At 44.8% G+C, this 21,190-nt stretch overlaps 1 protein-coding gene across 3 annotated transcripts in view; it reads right to left on the bottom strand.

Annotated features, from left to right (window-relative positions):
* Positions 1-21,190, bottom strand: part of TUT7 (terminal uridylyl transferase 7) — a 317,026-nt gene that overhangs the window by 92,638 nt on the left and 203,198 nt on the right. For all 3 annotated transcript variants that reach the window (XM_033927693.1, XM_033927688.1, XM_033927701.1), the window contains exons 20-21: positions 8,677-8,790; positions 6,808-6,885 (exon numbers count right to left, since the gene is read on the bottom strand). In XM_033927693.1, coding sequence (XP_033783584.1) covers positions 6,808-6,885; positions 8,677-8,790 — 192 coding nt within the window. The remainder of the gene's footprint in view (positions 1-6,807; positions 6,886-8,676; positions 8,791-21,190) is intronic.

The raw sequence follows: 21,190 nt of genomic DNA, 5'->3' as shown, positions 1-21,190 counted from the left end.
CTATTGGTTGAGAAGGAGAAAAGGTCAGTAATGTATTTGGGGGCAAGTCCGTGTAATGCTTTAAAGCAGAAACAGGCAAATTTGAACTTTACGCGTGCCTTCATCGGCAGCCAATGTAGCTGCCGGTAGTAGGGTGTCACGTGGTCAAATTTTTTTAGTCCAAAGATTAGTCTGACTGCCACATTCTGCAACAGTTGTAGGCATCGCATATTTTTTTGGGAAATTGCCAAATAGGCGATGTTACAGTAGTCAAGCAGGCTTAGTATGAGGGATTGGACTAGGATTCTAAAAACCGATGTAACAAAATAAGCTTTAAGGGATCTGAGTTTCCAGAGAGTGAAAAATCCCTTTCTGATTAAGGAGTCTACTTGGTCTTTCATGGTTAGGCATTGATCCAGAGTTACACCTAGTATCTTTATGGAGGGCTGGATAGGGTAACTAAGGTTATTGATACAGAGGAGTGATTTAATGTCAAGTGGATGTGGTGAAGCAATGAAAAAAGTCGTTTTATCTGAATTAAGTTTGAGCCTAAAGTTTGTCATCCATTGTTCCATCATGTTTATAGCTTCTGAAGCTTTGGGAATAGTTTCGGATACAGAATTGGTGAATGGGATGATAATCGTAAAATCATCTGCATAACTAAATAGTTTTATCCCCAGCTGGGTTAGCTTCGTGCCCAGTGAGGACATGTAGACGTTGAAGAGCAATGGGGATAGTGGCTTCAAAGTAATAGTGCAGAACTTCAGGAACAGAGGCTATAGACAAAAACAATTTACCTGGCAGCAGAGGCAGCAATTGTTTCGCTGCCTACCATCAGCATTATTCCCGGATGTTCAATGCCAGGCCCTGCCTGGCTTTGAATATCCTTTTTTTGTGTTTATCAGGTAATACATAGCTGGCTAAGTCAATATTTAGCCCTTGACCACTTAAGCCAAACCACTTAAATATAGGATTGATATTTATGCAGCCTGATTTGAGTGATTTACTTATGCGGTGAAGGGCTGAATATTGGCACTTAACCAGACTTTGCGACTTTAGAATTTTGTGTTAACTAATCATTTTCAATAAAGATAACCAGTTAAGTGCCGCTGAAATTGAACCAATAGCTTCGAACAAGTGAGGGACATAAGGCAACTGGGCCTATTATGGTTGGCCCTAAGGCCTGCCATTCTGAGGATGGTGGGACCCGTCCGTCCAACTTTCTTAAGGTACCAGGGGGGAAGGGGTCCACGGGGTTCTAGGGGGCCATCGTGGGTGTGTGTGTGACGAGGGCAGGAGAGCCTGGGATCCCTCCTGCTCTTATCTTAGAAGGGGTGGGGGTAGGGGGTTTCACCCAGGCAGGAGGGCTTGGGCTCCCTCCTGCCCCGATCGTGAGGAGGAAAGCAACAAGGTGGCAGAAAAGTTAACTCTGATTTAAAAATTCTCCTCTCTGACAGGCTAAATCTGAATGTTGGGATATAATATGGATCCCTCATCTGGATGAGGCACTGGAAATCATTCTAGTCTCTATGGATCTCTGGAGGAAAGCAACAGAAGAAAAGGAAGTCATATCTGTCTCAGCCAGTAAAGAACAATCAGAATCATGATTCTTTGATCCTGTTTGAGTTTCAAAAGAGTTTTTGCTATGAAAGGTAATGGAGAATAAGTGTAGTTTTCTATTTGGTTTTTTTTTTGTACAGCACGATTTTGAGTGACTTATCACCCTATTGATTGATACAAGAACCACAATTCCAACAAGGGTTCCCTGAAAAAGAATGTCGAAACGTGGTCCACTTTGGGACCCTTATGACACCCTGAGAGCTAAGTACAAACATTTGCTCCACATAAGTTGATTACATTCTGAGAATCACACATTTGGAAATATCTGCCTAGCATTTTCAGCAATATGCAATGATCGGGTGGTGGGTCTGGCTATAGGGACTTCGGTCCTTGCCAAGATTACACATTTATGAGCATATATTATTACTTCAATTAAAGTCTATGTGATTATGTGATACCTAGACAAAGAGATCTCTACATTCAAAACGATAATTTTGGTTTGACTTGTCTGGAAACACCCTGATGGTTTTGCCTACCAGGGATTTTCCCAGGGTCTGTAATGCCAACTGTATGGCTCTCAGCTCCAGTCTGTTTATCAACCATTTCCTTTGAGATGGAGTCCATTGGCCATGAAACTACCAGCACAATCTGAGCCATGCTTCCTCCGAACAGGCCAGGGGATCTCTGTCTGCGGGGACCAGCGTGACAATAGGACGTCCTGGAGTGGATGTATATGAGACTTCGACCAAAGAACTACCTCTATGGTTGCAGCCATGGACCCCAATACCTGGAGACAGTGCCATGACGTAGGCACTGGCATTGTCAAGACATCTGAAATTTGTCTCCAGATCTTCTGTTTGAGTGGCTAGGGAAGAAAAACACAGCCTTCAGCCATATTAAATCAAACTCCCAAATACTCTAGGGCTTGGGATGGTACTAAGTGGCCCTTCTGTCTCCAATCCAGGATTGGAGTTGAACCACTTTCACCACTGCCTTTTCTTCCTTCGACTTGGACAAGGCTCTGATCAACCAATTGTCTTAAGTACGGATATACTTGTTTTCACGCCTTGTGTAGATGCACTGCTACCACCACCATCACCTTGGTAAATGTGCGCAGTGCTGTTGCCAGACCTAAGGGGAATGCAGAGAACTGGAAATGTCTCCCCAGAACAAGGAACCTCAGATATTTTCTGTGTTCCGGGAACATGGGAATATGCAGATAAACTTCTTTTAAATCTAGGGAGGCTAAGAATTCCCCTGGAGCCACTACTGCAATGACTGCCTGAATGGTCTCTATGCGGAACTATGATACTTAGAGCTGTATTAACGGACTTCAGATCCAGGATTGGTCTCCAGTCATTTGAGTCCTTCTTGTACTATGAAATATACAGAGTATATGCCTAAGCCAGATTCTTCGGGAGGCACAGGCTCTGGCTCAAATGTCTAAGAATTTGACTGCTTTCTCTGGCCGGCCATAGAGTCCATAATAGATCCAGGAGCAGGTGATGATGTACAGAACCTAGCGGTCTGAGCAAATCAGCTCCTCATAAGTTGACAACCTCTTGCCTATTTGCGGAGGTAGGGCAACTGACCTTGCATCATTGGGATTTCCTGGAGACCACTGTGGTGCAAGAACCAGAGGACTAAGGTCGCTTAGTGTTTCTGTAGCTCTGTCTAGATCCTTGATCTCTGGGTAGAGGATCTTCCTGAATACTGATGAAAATGCTGAGCCTTGAAAATTAACTTGACCCGACCCTCTAGATGCTCGTTGTTTCCAAGTTTATTAAAAATTTGTTATACCGCTTTCTCAGAGATTCAAGGCGGTTGTACATTAAAAACAAGGGTATACAAATAATTAATCAAAAACAGATAAATAATATGACATCAAACAGGTCGACAAGACTTACAAAACAGACCTAAACAAACTGGCACAGGAGGAAAGGGGAGAACTACAATATAATAAAAGGAAAGAACAGAAAATAGGAAAATACAAAAGGACGGGGTAACTGAATGTAGGTCCAAAAAAGAGTGGACAAAATAAAGTTTAAAACGTCCTTAAAAGGACAGTTAAACTTGGAAAGCATCTTTAAAAAGGAATGTTGTAAGAGAAGACTTGAATTTATCTAAGGTTGTTATCTCTCTTATGAAGTTCAGAATTGAGTTTTAGAGGGAGGAAGTGACGACTGAGAAGATAGTATTTCTCCTAGTATTAATATAACTTAGTGACAGAATTGCTAGCAAGTTTTGGTCAGAGGATTGAAGAGTATGTGGTGAAGAGTAAGGTATTAAAAGTCAGGCAAAGCTTTAGGGTGATGACCTGCCACTGGTCATAAGGTCATCTAATTCCATACTAAACAGCATTTGCCCCTTAAAAGGGAGCCTTGCTTAGCATTGCTTTAGAAGCCAAAACTCCTGCCCATTGCCTGATCCAGAGCATTCTACGAGCGGAGATGGAATAAGCAGAACCCTTGCTCATGATTCTAATTATATCATACAGAGCGTCTGCTACATAGTCAATTCTCACCATTGCCATTACCAACTGAGGGAAAATGTAATCATCCATCTAGGGCAGTGGTTCCCAACCCTATCCTGGAGGACCAACAACTAAAGAATAACATGGGGACAAATTTTTCCCCGTCCCCGCAGGGACTCATTTTCCCATCCCTTCCCCGCGAGTTCTTTTCCTGTTCTTGTCCCATTCCTGCAAGCTCTGTCCTCATCTGCACAAGCCTCAAACACTTTAAAATCATAAGTGTTCGAGGCTTGTGCGGTTAAGGCACAGCTTAAAGGAACGGGGCATTGTCAAGGACAGGGACAGGGAAATTGAGTTCCTGTGGGGATGGGGATAAATTTGTCCTGTGTCATTCTCTAGCAACAACCAGTCAGGTTTTTGGAATAGCCCTAGTGAGATTTGCATATAATGGAGGTGATAGGCATGCAGATCTGCCCCATGCATATTCATTAGGGCTATCTTGAACACCTGACTGGCTGGTGGTCCTCCAGGTCAGGGCTGGGAACAACTGGTGTAGGGAGTCCAATGCAATCTGGTATGGCAAGGACATGCCACAAACGAGGCCACCATGCTGCACTGATTACCAAGGTTCCAAATTGTCTTTTGAGGGTCACATCTACCCTGTGAATCTTTTAAAATGACACCTCCCTCACTAGGCAGGGAAGTATGCTTGGTAACCCTTTGCTAACAAGGAATCAACTTTAGGCTGAATAAACAGCTGCTAAAGTTTGTGAGTCATGGGATACAGCTTTGACATCATCCTAGAAACTGTCAAGGAGCTCTCTGGAGTCTCCCAATGCACCGTGACTAGCAAAATAATGTCAGGATGGAATGGAAAAATGTAGATTGAGTCTCAGAGCTGCTCATAACAGAACACTATGTAGCTGAAGTCTGAAGAGCTTCCAGATTTTTTTTTTTTAATTCTTTATTCATTTTCAAACTTTCATCAAGTGTACAAGTATTAAATAAACAACATTAAAGTACAACACTTGCAACTCTTATTACTGTATCTTGTAATATGTATTATTATAATTAACCCTCATCCCACCCCCCTACCCATTATTCTTTTCTGAGATAAACAATAAAATGTGACCCTCCCCCCTCCCAGCATTAGAGCTTCCAGATTTAATTATTGCAGGGAATCTGTTCCAGCAAATGCTGTTAGCTTGAAGAGGTGGCATACTGACAAGTCCTTCCTTTGATGAAGGGCCACCATCATCTTCTGACAAGCGGCCTCTGCTTGAAACCCCGAATCTCATAAAAACAAAGATTCACTCTGACCCCCCATTTCCCCAGTCCTTCTCTGACTGGTCTTCTGGCTCCAAATCAGAAACTTTCTCTGGAGGAGATGCACAATTAGACGCCAGGCCCTCTTGCGCCGCCACAAATGCAACTTCCATGGGCGCAGAAGAACCCCTGACAACTTCAATAAGCTTTCCATAAGACTCACAAAATTAGAGGTCAAGCCCTTAGTAAGAAGCCCAGAGGACCCCCTTCAAGGACTCAACGGGCTATCCGGCATCCATGCACTTGCGTTTCACAAATCGCTCTCGAAGGAAATCACTCGCGGTATGCTCAGACTGCCTCTTCCTGTACTAAAGTCGGGCCTCATCAATCAGGAGCTGCTTTGACATGCAGCTCCTGATTGGTGAAACCCGACTTTAGTACAGGAAGAGGCAGTCGGAGCATACCGCGAGTGATTTCCTTCACTTGCCGGCGCACCAGCTGCCCTCTCCTGCTTCTCCTTCGTGGTTGGAAAATACTGCGAAAGACTAGAACCGTGGACCGCGAATTCGCGGGGGAACACTGTACTGGTGCTATAGCCTGCTTCAGCTCTCACTGCAGTTGGATAGTGGAGAAGACCTTTGCCTCAAAGTAGTAAACCCTCAATCCTGGACCCTTCAATCTTTGGGCTGCCAGTTGGTCCAATGCTAGACTGAGGCCTCAGATCCCCACAAACCTGTACACCCCAACAGGGGGGAAGAAAAAACACAACCAGCACCCATCAAAGCTCTTCCAGACCAGCAAAGAGCCAAACAGCCTGCACTCAAGTGCCTGATAAATCAGGGCCGAGCCTTGTTCCTATGGGAATGACCCCAAACTCCTTAGCTGTTAGTGCAGACTGGCTAGACATGTTTCTTTACGGTTTCCCTGCTAGCAGCAGACAGCTTGTCAGAGGGTCTGTATCCTCTACCAGGCAAAGCTGCTCCAGGGCCACTGGAGACCTCTTGAGCACAAAGTCTCAAAATTGGATAAACCCCCCTCCCCCTTTAAAAAAAACAAACAACAACTTCTCAGAGCAGATTAGAAAGATATCTTCCAGCTCGTTTGCAGCAGGAAAAACTGAAGAGAAGCAGTCAGCCCACTGAGGAAGGAGGCGGAGCTGAAGAAAAAGTATTTGATTCTTTCTGCAGCAGCTTGTAATTTGGGGGACTTAACCCACTTGTCAGAACTTATATGCTTTGTGTAACAGAAGTATAATTGAGGAAGTGGGTAAAAAAGAGGGGAAGAGTAAAGGAACGAAGAGGTGGTGAGAACCAGGAAAAAAGTGGATAGAGAGAAGAGATACGGGGAAGCGTCTGAAGGGAGGGAGGGGTAGAAAAGCAAGACATTCTAAAAACAAACTGCATTAGTTCTGGGTGAACTTCTTGTTGTGGTTCAACAAATGGTATTGAACTGATTAAGAACCGAATTCACAACTATCAAATGAGCCTACTTGGCAAAGCATATACACAGACTAAATAGAAAATACTTACCAGCTCGGCCATTTTGTCAAAAAAATATACATTCCAGCCATCAACCAGAATTTCAGGCTTTTTTGGGCCTTCATACATCTGAAATCAACATAATCAGCATTAATATTTAATAAAAAAATGCACTAGCTTGCAATCACATTTCAAACCCATAAGTAATTTGTAAATCATATACTGTACTTGCATATCCTATCCCCAAGCACACAAACTACTATTCTAGAGTCTTTTCACCTGCTTCATATCTGTTCTCTGATGAACAAAGGGATGATTCTACACTTGTTATGCTAATTATGAATGTCCCGTAATTTTAAAATTATAGTATGGTGGGGACTGATATTTCTATAGTTTTACTGTCAATTGTGTCACAGTGGACTTGCCTCATATATAGACCAATGAAGTATAATGGAGCCTTATTTAAAAGGCATGCTTTTTGCCCAGTGGCTTACCAAGGGGGGACGATCTGCCCTGGGTGTAGGAGATAGGGGGTACACAGCCAGCACACCAGGACCTCTCACTCTACTCTGCCGCTGCGGCTTTCCTGAAACAGAAGCAGTGGCAATAAACTTAAATGCAGCCATTATGGGACCTTCTTGCAGTTTCCTGCAACTGCCAGTTCACCCCCTCTGTTGTCATTTCCTTGTTCTGGAGGAGAACAAGCAGCTGTGGGAAGGTGTACTAAGGTCCCACAATGGCTGTATTTAAGTTTACTGCTACTTCAGGAAAGCAACAGCAGCAGCAGCTGAGAGTTGAGGAGGCAGGATGGAGGTAGGGTGGAGAAGTGGGAGGAAAGACAAAAGAAAAGGAGGTGGCTAGAAAAAGCAGAGAAGTTTCATGGATTAGAGGGCAGACAACATTCCATTTCTGTTTAGGAAGGGATGGGGGAAAGAAGAGGCAGAGCTGCAAGGTGAGTCTAGGACAGCAGGGTTTTAGACTGGGGTTGAGAAAGAGAGAAAAAACTGGGTGGTAAGAAAGGAGAAAGAGAGCAGGAAGGGGAGGCTTCTCACAGGTTGTATGTGACCTCCTCGAAACATCCTCTCTGATGCAACTTCCTGTTTCTGCCTGGGCGGCTCGCGTCTGATATGTTTTGAGGCAGCTGTGCATGACTTGTGAGAAGGCTATGGCATCTGGGCTTCGGAGAGAGAAAATTCTGAAAAGCGAAGGTGAGGGGAAGGGAGAGAGATGGCCCAATGAGGGGAAGAGATGCCCAGATCGCGGTGATCAGGAGGAAGTGAAGGGGCTGCTAGACCTTGCGATCGTGATCACGAGGAAGGCTGCTGACCAGGGAGGGATGGGAAGGGAGGCAATGTGCGGCACATACTTTACTTTGGGGTGGTGAATAGCCTTGTCCCTGTACCTGTGGTTACCAATCTTTTTCTTGTCCCATTCCTGCGGGTTATCCGTGGCTAGCTGCCGGTAACAGTCACTGTGTCATTCTCTACTGCAGTGTGTAAGATGCTGTCTTTTCCTAAGTACACTCTTGTCGTGTGACTTGTGTATTATTACTAAAAATCATGTTTTTCATATAGAGGATGGGGATGTTAAAAAATGATCAGCCTCAGGTGCATGCCACTATTTTTTTACCTTCTGCCACATCCCCTTATGGAAAAAATAACATTAACACATGTGGATAAGATAAATATGCAAATTGTGATTTCAGAAAACCTCTTATTTCCACATGGTGATTGCTGGGATATAGAATAGGAATACATGTATATTTTATGCAGTTTCCAGTTGTTGTTTCTCTATGTGTGGACACACATATATATTATATTTTTTTTTCAAAAGGCTCTGTTAACTTCATGACCAACTTCCTCAATGTAATATAAAAGATCAGGCTTCACATATAACTGATAGGTTTCATTCTCAACATACCTCCTGAAGAACGGGAATAACTGGTGGTTTTCTTTGCTGAAGAAAATAAACAACCATCAAAGTATAAGCATAGGAGGAAAGACTGCCTCTGGATGCATCTCCAATGTCACACATCTGATGGAAAACAAAAATATTAATATTTAAAACTCCAGTGTTCCCCCCCTGTACTTTCTTCTGAAATGGTAGAATCACAGCTCCAATTCCTCTACCCCATTATCATCATAAGAACATAAGAATAGACTTACTGGGTCAGACCAATGGTCCATCATGCCCTAGTGAGGCTTACCGGTCTGTAATTTCCTGGATCTCTCCTGGAGTCCTTTTTAAAAATCGGCATAACATTGGCCACCCTCCAAACTTCAGGTACTATATTCAACTTCACCCTCACCCACTACCATTAATGTTCTTCTCCTAACTGTGATGATTTAGTCTGGCAAAACCATATACTTTATAGGTTTTCCCCCATCTACAATGCCTTGCACATTTTTCATATTCCGCTGCCTAATATAATTCCAATGCAATTAACATTGTTTATATCACAGATCTACATAGCATACTCTTCATTTCCAACAAAAACAACCATAGAAATATTCAAAAAGTAAATAAGAAAGCAAAATTCTTGATTGCATAAGTCATCACACTCTGCCACAGCAAACTCAAATTAGCTCTGTTTTCAAGCATTTCTTAACAAGTCCCACAATAAGTTAAATAACGGTGATTTGAATACTGGATGAAGAATAAAACTACTTTGGCTGTAGAAAGTGAATCTGAAACAAGTTTTAAACATTCCTAACACAAACTTCCAAAAGAACTCTTGGGTAAAGTTATTCAAAATTACAGATTTAGGATATGCTACAAAAAATATAAATATTTTAATATCCTTGGGGCACTGTCAGGTTCCTTACTGTAAAGTTAAAAAAAAAAGTCTGGGACCACAAAGACAGTGTCTCGATAAGGCTGCCCAAAATTAGTAGCTGTGAATTAAGGCACGATTATCCCAGGACAAGCAGGCAGCATATTCTCTAGATGTGGGTGACATCACCGACGGAGACCCCTAGCGGACGTTTTCGCAAGCAGACTTGCTCAAAGACCTTCAAGCTTGCGATTGGCCCGCGCATGCGCGTGTGCCTCTCCCGCCCTGCCTAGGGCATGCGTCTCCTCAGCGTGTCCTCAGTTCAATGTTTTCCGTGGAGTCAGAAGCACTGCTCCCTTGCTTTGTGCGATCTCGTTGTCCCTCTTGCACCGCGGCTTGTTTGGTTAGTTTTGGTTGAGTCACTGTGCTCGCGTCTTTAATTTCCTTCATTTTCATTTTTTTCCGTTCGTATATTTTTGACCTGTCTTCCTCTGACCGCCTGGCCTCACGGGGCCGCGGCCGTCTTTTTTCTTATGTCCCGGCCTCGCTCCGGATTTAAAAACTGTACTAAGTGCAACCGGGTTATCTCCATCACCGATCATCATCGTTGGTGTGTGGAGTGCCTGGGTGCAGAACACCGCACTGAGTCGTGTCCCCATTGTGCAACTTTACAACCGCGGTCTCTTCGTCAACTGGTGGTCAAGATTCTCCAACTCCTTGGCCCCATGGATCCTGCGGGACAGGCCTCGAGCTCGGCCTCGGCACCCTCATTGGGTGCCTCGGCCTCGAAGTCCCTGTCGGCCTCGAAGGCTCCGGCCTCGGGTAAATCTCCTCTTCCCTCCTCAGGTGTGCCGGCAAAGAAGCCTACCTCGGAGTCTCATGTCAATGTCACCTCGTCTGCGTCTTCGAGATATCACTCTAAGCGTGCCTCCTCACGTAGGGAATACTCTTCCTCAAGGTCGCCCCCGAAGGAGCGCACTGCTGCACCTCTGACCCACCTACCTTTGGTCTCGGTGCCTATGTTCGAGGACATGCTTAAGGCTATTATTACCACACAGTTTTCCTAGTCCCGACTTCGACGCCTTTGACCTTGGTCTCGACCCAGTCGCGGTCTGACCAGCCTGAGCATCCTCTCGTTTCTCGAGGCCTCACCCGTAAGATTTGTTGGGTTTCCTCGAGCGAATCTTCCTCCCCTGAGGCGCCGATAACTTTTCGGGGGTCCAGGCCAGGGGCCCGTTTTTCCCTGCTACTGGGGGCGAGGCTTGCCTCTTCTAAAAGGCCCCGGTCTTCCCCGCCCTGTCGGAGCAGGTCTCCGACCTCGAGACCATCTACACACACGCTTGTCCTCGAATTAGACTCTAGTGTATGTCTCCATCAAGAAGATTGCCGGCTGCTAAAGGGCCTACTTCGAAGCCAGTTGGGGATTTTTCCTATATCCCGTCTTCTCCGAGGCTTCCCCAGCGATTTCCTCGGACTCCAGGGTTTTCCCAGGTCCATCTGGCACGGGGCCGTTCTTAGACGCCCCCTACACGCATTAGTCGAACCTCTTCGGTCTCCCATTCACGGGACTCTGAGGCTCCGGCTTACTATTCCAGGGAAGTTTCTCCCTCTTTCTCGGCTGCACCCCGATCTCGGTTGGAGTTTCCCCCGGAGGATGACTCTTCTTCTTGGACCTCCTCCTTTTCTCGTTTCATCTCTGACATGGGCAGAGCTCTGAACTTGGATCTTCAGTCCGACTCCCGCTTTACCCAGGAATACCTGGCGGAATTGGGAGTTGACAATACGCCTCGTGAGGCACTTCGCCTTCCGTTGCATCAGGTTCTCCGGAAGACGTTTCTCCGGAACCTGGAGACACCATATGCTGTCACAGCTATTCCCTCCAAGTTGGAGTCCCATTACCGGACTATCCCAGTTAAAGGGTTTGAAGGTGCTCAGCTTTCCTACCAATCTTTGGTGGTTGAGTCTTCCTTGAAGAAGTCTAACCCCTCGAAGGTCTATGCTGCCGTCCCCCCGGGCAGGGAGGGCCGTACAATGGACAAATTTGGTCGCCGCCTTTATCAGAATTCAATGATGGCGAACTGTGTCCTTAACTACAGTTTCATCTTCACGTCCTACCGCCGGTTCTGAGTTGATGCCCTCCGCTCATTCCGAGAGGTCATATCAGAGCCTCAGAGTCAGGAGTTTCGTCTCCTCGTGGAGACCCTCTCCCAGCTCCACCTGTATATGTTCCAGGCTTCTTACGACGCCTTTGAATTGTCCTCAAGAGTTACAGCCTTTGCCATCGCCATGCGTCGCCTCGCTTGGCTCCAGCTTGTGGATATGGATCCAAATCTACAGGATCGTCTTGCCAATCTCCCGTGTGTGGGTCATGAGCTCTTCGATGATTCCATCGAGGCGGCCACGAAGCGCCTCTCGTACCACGAGCAGTCCTTTGCGTCTCTGGTGAAACTTAAACCAAAGGCCCCTCCGGCTCACCAATATAAAATTCCTCTCCGGAGGTATCCACAAAAATCCACTCCTGCTTTCTCTAGGCCTCCTTCGAAACGGCCACTGCAACGTCAACCTAAGACTCAGCCACCGGCCCCGGAAAAGACGGGCCGTCCTTTTGACAATTCCAGTCTGAGCCTTCAGGCTCCCTTCCTCCTGGAGCCTTCCCCCTTCCCCATCGGGGATCGTCTCCATCATTTCTATGCCCAGTGGGAAAGTCTTACCACCGATAGTTGGGTACTGTCTATCATCCAGGAGGGGTACTCCCTCCACTTCAGTTGCGTAGCCCTGGATCTGCCTCCAAGAGAGTTTCCTTCTGCTCAGTCTCAGCTTCCCTTACTCCTGCAGGAAGTTCAGGCCCTTCTTCGCCTTCAGGTGGTTGAGGAAGTTCCCACAGAACAGTGGAACTCCGGATTTTATTCCTGGTACTTTCTGGTACCCAAGAAGATGGGGGATCTGCATCCGATCCTGGACCTCCGTGTTCTGAACAAGTTTCTGGTACGGGAACGATTCAGAATGCTCACCCTTCCCACGTTGTATCCCCTCTTGGATGAGGGGGACTGGCTGTGCTCACTGGACCACAAGGAGGTGTACACGCACATTCCGATACACCCAGCCTCTCGCCGGTATTTAAGATTCCGGGTGGGGGATCTCAAACTCCAGTATCGTGTTCTTCCCTTCGACCTGGCGACCTCTCCAAGGGGTTTCACGAAATGTCTGGTTGTGGTAGCTACGGCCCTGCTCCTCCGCGGCCTGCAGGCGTTTCCCTACCTCGAAGACTGGTTGATCAAAGCGTCCTCTCGCAACAAAGTCCTGTGAGCAACAGAACAGACCATTTTGCTCCTTCAGAGTCTCGGCTTCGAGGTGAACTTTCCCAAGTCTCACCTTTGTCCGTCCCAGTCTCTCGAGTTCATCAGAGCGGTCCTGGATACGGTTCATCTCCGCTCCTTCTTGCCTCGGCCTCGTCAGGAGGCCCTTATCCGTTTGTGCTGAATGGTGACCCATCTGCACTCGGCACCGGCTCGGCTCATGATGGTCCTTCCTAGGTCACATGGCCTCCACGGTTCATGTGACTCCTTTTGCCAGACTTCACCTCCGTATTCCTCAATGGACTCTGGCGTCCCAGTGGAACCAAGATCGGGATCCTCTCTCTCGACGCATTGTCGTGACTCCTTTGTTGAGGAGATCTTTCTGTTGGTGGATGCTCTCTTCCAATCTTTCCAGAAGTTTTCTGTTCCATGCTCCTCCTCCGCAAAAGGTCCTCACGAAGGACTCGTTGACCTATGCTTGGGGGGCTCATCTGGATGGTCTGCGCACCCAGGGTCTTTGGTCCCGTGTCGACCGCTTTTGTCACATCAATCTTCTGGAGCTTCGTGTGATTTTCCTCGCTCTGAAAGCTTTTTGTCACCTACTTTGCGACTGAGTGGTGCTGGTTCGCATGGACAACCAGGTCGCCATGTATTATATCAACAAACAAGGGGGCATGGGGTCCAGGTCCCTGTGCCAGGAGGTGATGTGGCTCTGGGATTGGGCCGTCCACCACAACATATTCATTTGAGCTGTCTACATTCAGGGCCAGCAGAATTGTCTGGCAGACAAGTTAAGTCATCTTCTGCAGCCTCACGAGTGGTCCCTCCACTCCGTAACACTGCATCAGGTGTTTGCTCGTTGGGGGACTCCGGACGTCGATCTGTTCGCGTCCCCTCCTCAATCACAAGTTGCCCCGCTTCTGCTCCAGGGTTCTGAGGACTCTCTTCAAGCTCAAGTCTTCGCATGCCACCATGATTCTGATAGCTCCTCGGTGGCCCCGGCAACCGTGGTTCTCCCTTCTGTTGCAACTCAGTTCCTGGGAGCCTCTTCCTCTGCCTGTTTTTCCTTCTCTGCTTACGCAGAGTCAGGGTTCTCTCCTTCATCCCAACCTCCAGTCTCTGCACTTAACAGCTTGGTTCCTCGTCAGCCGTAAACCGGAAGTCATCCATGGTGAGACCGCACCTGGAGTACTGTGTGCAATTCTGGAGGCCGCATTACCGCAAGGATGTGCTGAGACTGGAATCGGTCCAGAGAATGGCCACCAGGATGGTCTCGGGACTCAAGGAGCTCCCATACAAGGAGCGGTTAGGGAAGTTGCAGCTCTACTCACTTGAGGAACGTAGAGAGAGGGGAGATATGATCGAGACATTCAAGTATCTCACGGGCCGCATCGAGATGGAGGAAGATATCTTCTTTTTCAAGAGTCCCGCGGCAACAAGGGGGCATCCGTGGAAAATCAGGGGCGGGAAACTGCACGGTGATACTAGGAAGTTCTTCTTCACTGAAAGGGTGGTTGATCGCTGGAATAGTCTTCCACTCCAGGTTATTGAGGCCAGCAGCGTGCCAGATTTTAAGGCCAGATGGGATAGACATGTGGGATCTATCCGCAAAGATAAATAGGGTGGGTCATTAGAGTGGGCAGACTTGATGGGCCGTGGCCCTTATCTGCCGTCTATTTCTATGTTTCTATGTTAATAGCCTCGTTCCAGCTCTCCCAGCCTGTTCTGGATGTCCTGGAAGCGTCTCGGAAGGAGTCCACTCGCCAATGTTACCATCAGAAGTGGACCCGCTTTTCTTCCTGGTGTGCTACTCGACAGCAGGAGCCGATGTCTGCCTTCTTGTCGGCTGTCCTGGATTATCTGTTGCTCTTGTCTGGTGCTGTACTCAAGTCTTCTTCAGTTCAAGTCCACCTTAGTGCCATTGCTGTTTTTCATCAGCCGATTGACGGGAAGCCTATCTCTGTTCATCCTGTGGTTTCCCGCTTCATGAAAGGACTTTTCCACGTTCAGCCGCCCCTTAAACCTCCTCCGGTGGTTTAGGATATAAACATGGTCCTTGCACAATTGATGAAACCCCCGTTCGATCTAGTGCGAGCTCACTTGAAGTATCTTACTTGGAAGGTTGTATTCCTTATTGCTCTTACTTCTGCATGTCGGGTCAGTGAGCTTCAAGCCTTGGTTGCAGACCCTCCTTTCACTGTCTTCCATCATGATAAGGTGGTCCTCCGTACCCAACCTAAGTTCTTGCCCAAGATTGTTTCTGATTTTCACATCAACCAATCCATTGTTCTTCCTGTGGCTCTGCATTCTCTTGATTGTAAGCGTGCGCTGGCCTTCTACTTGAAGCGCATCACTCCTCACCGTACTGCTTCCCAGCTGTTCATCTCTTTCGATCCCAATCGCTTGGGTCGCTCTGTTTCTAAGCGGACCATTTCTAACTGGTTGGCCGCTTGTATCTCTTTCTGTTACGCTCAGGCTGGTCTCTCCCTACCGGGTCGAGTCATGGGCCACAAGGTCAGAGCGATGGCAGCGTCTGTTGCTTTCCTCCGCTCGACTCCCATCGAGGAAATCTGTAAAGCTGCCACTTGGTCCTCGGTTCATACATTCACCTCGAATTACTGTCTGGATGCTTTCTCCAGGCATGATGACCGCTTTGGCCAGTCTGTTTTGCAGCATCTGTTCTCCTAAATTGCTAACTTTCCCTCTATCCCATTATAGTTAGCTTGGAGGTCACCCACATGTAGAGAATATGCTGCCTGCTCGTCCTGGGATAAAGCACAGATACTTACCGTAACAGGTGTTATCCAGGGATAGCAGGCAGATATTCTCGCAACCCACCCACCTCCCTGTGGTTGGCTTCTTTGCTTGCTATCTGTACTGAGGACATGCTGAGGAGACGCATGCCCTAGGCAGGGCGGGAGGGGCACACACATGCATGGGCCAATCACAAGCTTGAAGGTTTTCGAGCAAGTCTGCTTGCGAAAACGTCCGCTAGGGGGCTCTGTCGGTGACGTCACCCACATGTAGAGAATATCTGCCTGCTGTCCCTGGATAACACCTGTTACGGAAAGTAACTGTGCTTTACTGAAGAAGAGAATCACTCTGTACTGTGCTGTGAACTGAAGGAGAAGATCGAGTGTGGGAGATGAAGCTACATCCTGGCATCTGATGTCATCGTGGGACGCCAAGCTCACTTTCAAAAAGCTAAGCCCTGCCAGAGAGGAGTTGGAGGAAGTAGGAGACTCAACCTCTACTGTGTTGTGAGCTGAAAAGGAGGAGATTGAGTGTGGGAGCCAGGTCTATATCCCAGCATATGACAACATCAGGGGACACCCTGCTCACCTTCAAAAAGCTAAGTCCTGCTGCGGTACGCAACCCACAATAGCATGCCTATGGGCACATGTCCAAAGGAGTAGCCTAAGGGCTAAGCCTCTTTGGCGTCCCTTCAGAGAAACCTGAGGGAGTCATCTGGGGAAAGATTTTTGAAGATCACTGTTTGTCATAAAAGGTACGGTTTTCTTCTTGCTTGCTGTTCATCACAGGCAAGAGAAAAGGAGTGGTTAAATCTACTTCTCAAACTACAGAAAAGACTCAAGACCTGATGGACAAATTTGCTGTTAGCAGTACAGGGGAGTCTGTGGGTAACAACTTAAACTTTGCTAATGAGGTAGTTAGCCCCATTTTTTTTTCATTTATAATTCTTTATTCATTTTTGTATGTTATAACAAGTGTATCAAATAAACTCATAAAAAACTTAAAGATACACCCTTGATTAACTCACATATTAACATCAAATTTAACAAGGCTCCCTCTCTGAGTCCAGACTCTTGGTCACCGCCTAGGCAATAACCTATCAAATTTACTCTTGCCTATCTCTAGTCTCATAGTTGGCGTCTGAGGAAGTTTTATTGCATCTAGCTGAATCTGATACATCCCTCTTAGTTGGAAGTTGCTCTAATGGAACACCTTCTGTTTTACCTATTAGAAATTCTTCACTTGTTGAGTGTCCCCACAAAACTTCTTTAAAACCTGTTAGCTTTGGGGCTGTGTGGGGGGTTGCTGGAGTTTCAATGGTCGTCCCTAGAGCGGTCTATGGTTATTACAATTATGTACTTTTTCTGGAAAGGTAGCTGATAAAAGGCAGATTCTCAAAACTTTAATGAGGTTGCTAAACTGATTGCAGACTGTTTAGCCTGTATGCATTTTAGCGACGGATTATCAAAACGGTTTGTTGCGGTCTTTAGCGAGCTTTCTAGCAGCCTCCGACAATTCCATGCAAATGGGCTCTTGAATATTGTACTGGATTCTTAAAAATTGCCAAGATATTTGGAGCATTGAGATTAAGCATCAAATTAATGCATCTCAATGGCCACTAATTTGGTCTTGGAGAATGGGATGTACAGTGTCAGCATCTATGAGACAAACTTGGTTCTTTTTATTACATAGAGCTTTTTGGACCCCTACACGTTTGCAAAAATTAGATAGTTCTAAGTCCAATAAATGCTGGCACTGTAATCTGGAAACAGGGACATTAGATCACTTATTGTATCATTGTCCCTACATTAAAACTTTTTGGAATTCAATTTGGCCACAAATTAATAAATTGATGGAAAATCATATATCAATATCATATGATACAATATTATTTGGAATGATGATGAGGAAAAAAAGTCAAATTTCACCAGAAAATAACAAGCTTTTATTAATTATGACAGGAGTTGCCATTCAGCATATAACCAACAACTGGAAGAATTATAAAAAACCTAAATTATACATTTTGGTGGAATACAATTTGTCATATATTCAAAATGGAAAGAGCAATAGCAATACAAAGAGGGACATATACTAAATTTATAAAAATATGGGGGCCATTGACAAAATATTGCAATGAATAAATAATAGAATTTTTCTTCTTCTTTTCTTCTTTTTAATAACTTTTTACTGACACACATAGGGGGAGGTAATGAAAATAATTTTTACATAATATGATATATAATATGTAATGTATGATTCAAAAGTAATAGAAGGGTGGGGGAGGGAAAGGGAGAAAATATATTTAGAACATGATGTATTAGATATAAAAGTGATATTGTATATTCATAAATTGTATTTTAATATTTTGTTCACTTTATGAAAAATTTGAAAATAAAAAAATAATGGGAAAAAAAAAAAAAAATTGCCAAGTCATTCTCCAAGAGTGGCATTGGCTTTCTGGTGACAAAAATCAGCAACTGGTCCGGGAGTGCCAGTACAGTGTCAGCACTGTTAAAAGTGCGTCTTGTGGTGTGTGTTTTGACTGTGGATAATGAAAAAAATAAAAAATTACAGGAAGAATCATAAATTGTTTTTTTTTTTGTGGAAGTAGTAAAAGCACACTTCTTGAGCGCATGTATTATAGTCCCCCCTTGGCAGCGAGAGAAATGTCCAATCTCTCCTGCTGCCGACATCCCCCACTCCCTCGGTGAGATACCCAATCTCTCCTGCCCCACAACACCCCCCCAATGACCCCCGCCCTCTTTCCCTTACTTTCAGATGGCTGGCCAGAGGGATGCCTTCTCACTCCGGCCAGATGGCCCACCTCTTCAAAACGGCGGGCCTTTTCCTTTCCAGTGCATCCTGGGATGCACCGGGGAGGGGCCTTATGATACTATTGGAAGTTGGTCTTTTCTCTCATTTTTCTTTTATTGCTATTGATTAAGATGAAGGTAAAGTTATATAATATATTTAATTTCTGAATTATTTTTATTTCCTTTGGAATTCATCCTTATCAACCTGGATTGTAATTTGTAATATTAAAAGTTAAATTAAAAAAAAGATTACTGTGAGGCATAAGATAACATTTTAAAGAAATACAGAGATCTTTGGTTTAGACCTGGGAAAATGCATACAGTTCAACAATCTAAAAACTTACTCTGCAACAATTGTTCTCAGCTTAGTCCTCGGAACACACTTAGCCAGTTATGTTTTCAGGATAGTCACAATGAATTTGCATGAGAAAAGTTTGCATTCACTGCCTCCATAGTATGAGAATTTATCTCATGCATATTCACTGTAGATATCTTGAAAACCTGTCTGGCTAGGTTCATTCTGAGGACTGGGTTGAGAATCTCTGTTCTACAACATAGCCTACATGGGAAGATGGTAAGAAAGAAGCCCTAAAAAAAAAAAATCTTATGATCTGTGGCATAGTGTTTGCAAAGATGGGTAGTGTGTGAAGTACAGACAAATTCTGGAGGAAAACCTGTTCTACTCACCAATGGACCTGCAACTAGGGAGACGATTCATTCACCTTTTAACAAGACAATGATCCTAAGCTTAGGTAGGGGGATCTGAATTTAGCTCATGGTCTTTACTTCAGTAGTAGCTCATGGTGAATTCTGGAAAAATTGCTGGAATATGGAATAAAAGTCCATTAACTGTTATTAAGATAAACTAGACAAAACCACTACTTATAACTGGGTGCAAGTAACATGGAATCCTGCTGTTTAATCAAGTTTCTTTTAAGGAGTCCTGATGGAATTACATTTACATAATCCAATTTTGTCATAAAAAGTGAGTGTACCAAAGTTAGAAAGGAAGGACCATTAATCAAGCCTCATATTGCCCGCAACTTATGCAAAAAAAACACCAAACAACCACCCTAAAATAGACTACAATATTCACATGAGCTGAAAATGTAAAGATAGAGTCAATCAATATTCTCAGGTACTTAAAAGATGAAACAAACAACATCAATTTCTGAAAAAGACAAACTGAGGTTGTGGATAGCTCTTTGTCATTATAAATCCATGGCACCAAAGTCTCCACTCTGAAGAACATATGATTCTCATTTATACAATCTTCTACAGCTATCAAACATTGTTGTAAGGGGAATAATCCAATGCAACTTTTTTAATATGCCATATCAGTAATAAATCATCTGTATACATAAACAGACTCACCCATTCGACTGAATCAATTTTAACAGAGTGCACAAACACGTTAAACAAAATCGGGAATAGTGGGGATCCTTGCGAGACCCCATACTCCAAACTCCTAGCTGTTGACCTCTGTATCTCCTACCACTGAAATGAACGCTAAGGTAGAAAACTTTGAAACCGTGCTAACACCAAATCTCCCACTCCTAAACATTTTAACTGTTGCAACAGCAGCTTTGCATCAACATTAAAAGTTTGGACAACTTTCTGGAGGAAAAGTCCATAGTCTGTTATTGAGAAAGACAAGGGAGAAGCCACTGCTTGCCCTGTATTGGTAACATGGAATATTGCTACACCTTGGGTTTTGACCAGGTACCAGTGACAAGCTACTGGGCTTGATGGACCATTGGTCTGACCCAGTAAGGCTATTCTTATGTTCTTATGCTGCCATCAGATCTAATGAAATCACAAAAACCATCTTTCCTTTATCCAACTAGCCTCAGAATTCATTTAATACTTCCAACAGTGTAGTCTCAGTACCATAACCTCGTCGATACGTGGTTTGCTTAGGATGCAACACCTCATTATTAGTGCATATAAAATTCTACCAACTGATCTGTTACTAACCAGTTTTGCACTCAGTGGAAGATTCAAAATAGGCTTGTAATACTCTAGCCATAAAGGATCAACACCCAGATTTTTTCAGTACCGGTCTCACTGCTGCATGTTTCCACAACTCTGGCATCTGTCCTTCTGCCAAACTTTTATTAATCATTCCAGCAAGTAATGGCATAGATGACCGATAAATATGTTTACCAAAGGAGTGCTGTCATCCCTTCCTGGAGGAGGAGAAGCATAAGATTTGAACTGCTTGAACATTTAAAACCAGATTCTACAACTAGAGAATGATGTTGAAGTTGTGTTCTTTCAAACCCTGGACACTTTTGTATTCTATATATTGGGTCAATTTTCTTAGGAGTTATCTGGACTGACAGATGGGTTCCCCAGTTCTTAAATAGGGTATCTCTCATGACTTTATGTAGTCACTTTGATACAGTCATTTAGAGGTGATTCATAGTCAAGAAACTCAAAAAGCGAGGTTCTTTTTCTATCTCCATTTTAATGGGTAGAGCTTGACCCATTTGTCTTACAAAGCCAATAAAAGATATGCTTTCTGATGGAGAATTACACCTTTGAGGCAGAGAAGGATCAGAAGGTATGCCATAGGACTCTTCTGCTAATAAGTCTGGGAGTTCCTTATTTGAGTGATTGGAGATATCAAAAGGCTCAATGGCCTAGGGGCTTCAGTGAGAAGTATACTGAAAAACGTTCTCTGAGAGGAAAAAGGCCTTGAAGTGGCCCGAAGGCCAAAAAATAAAAAATTGACAGAATTTGACAAAACTCAAAATGTACTCCAGATAAAAATGAAGAATCTATAATAATAAAAT

The sequence above is a fragment of the Geotrypetes seraphini genome, chromosome 1 (assembly GCF_902459505.1).
Source record: "Geotrypetes seraphini chromosome 1, aGeoSer1.1, whole genome shotgun sequence".
Lineage (NCBI taxonomy): Eukaryota > Metazoa > Chordata > Amphibia > Gymnophiona > Dermophiidae > Geotrypetes > Geotrypetes seraphini.
This window is presented reverse-complemented; position numbering and strand designations above follow the sequence as displayed.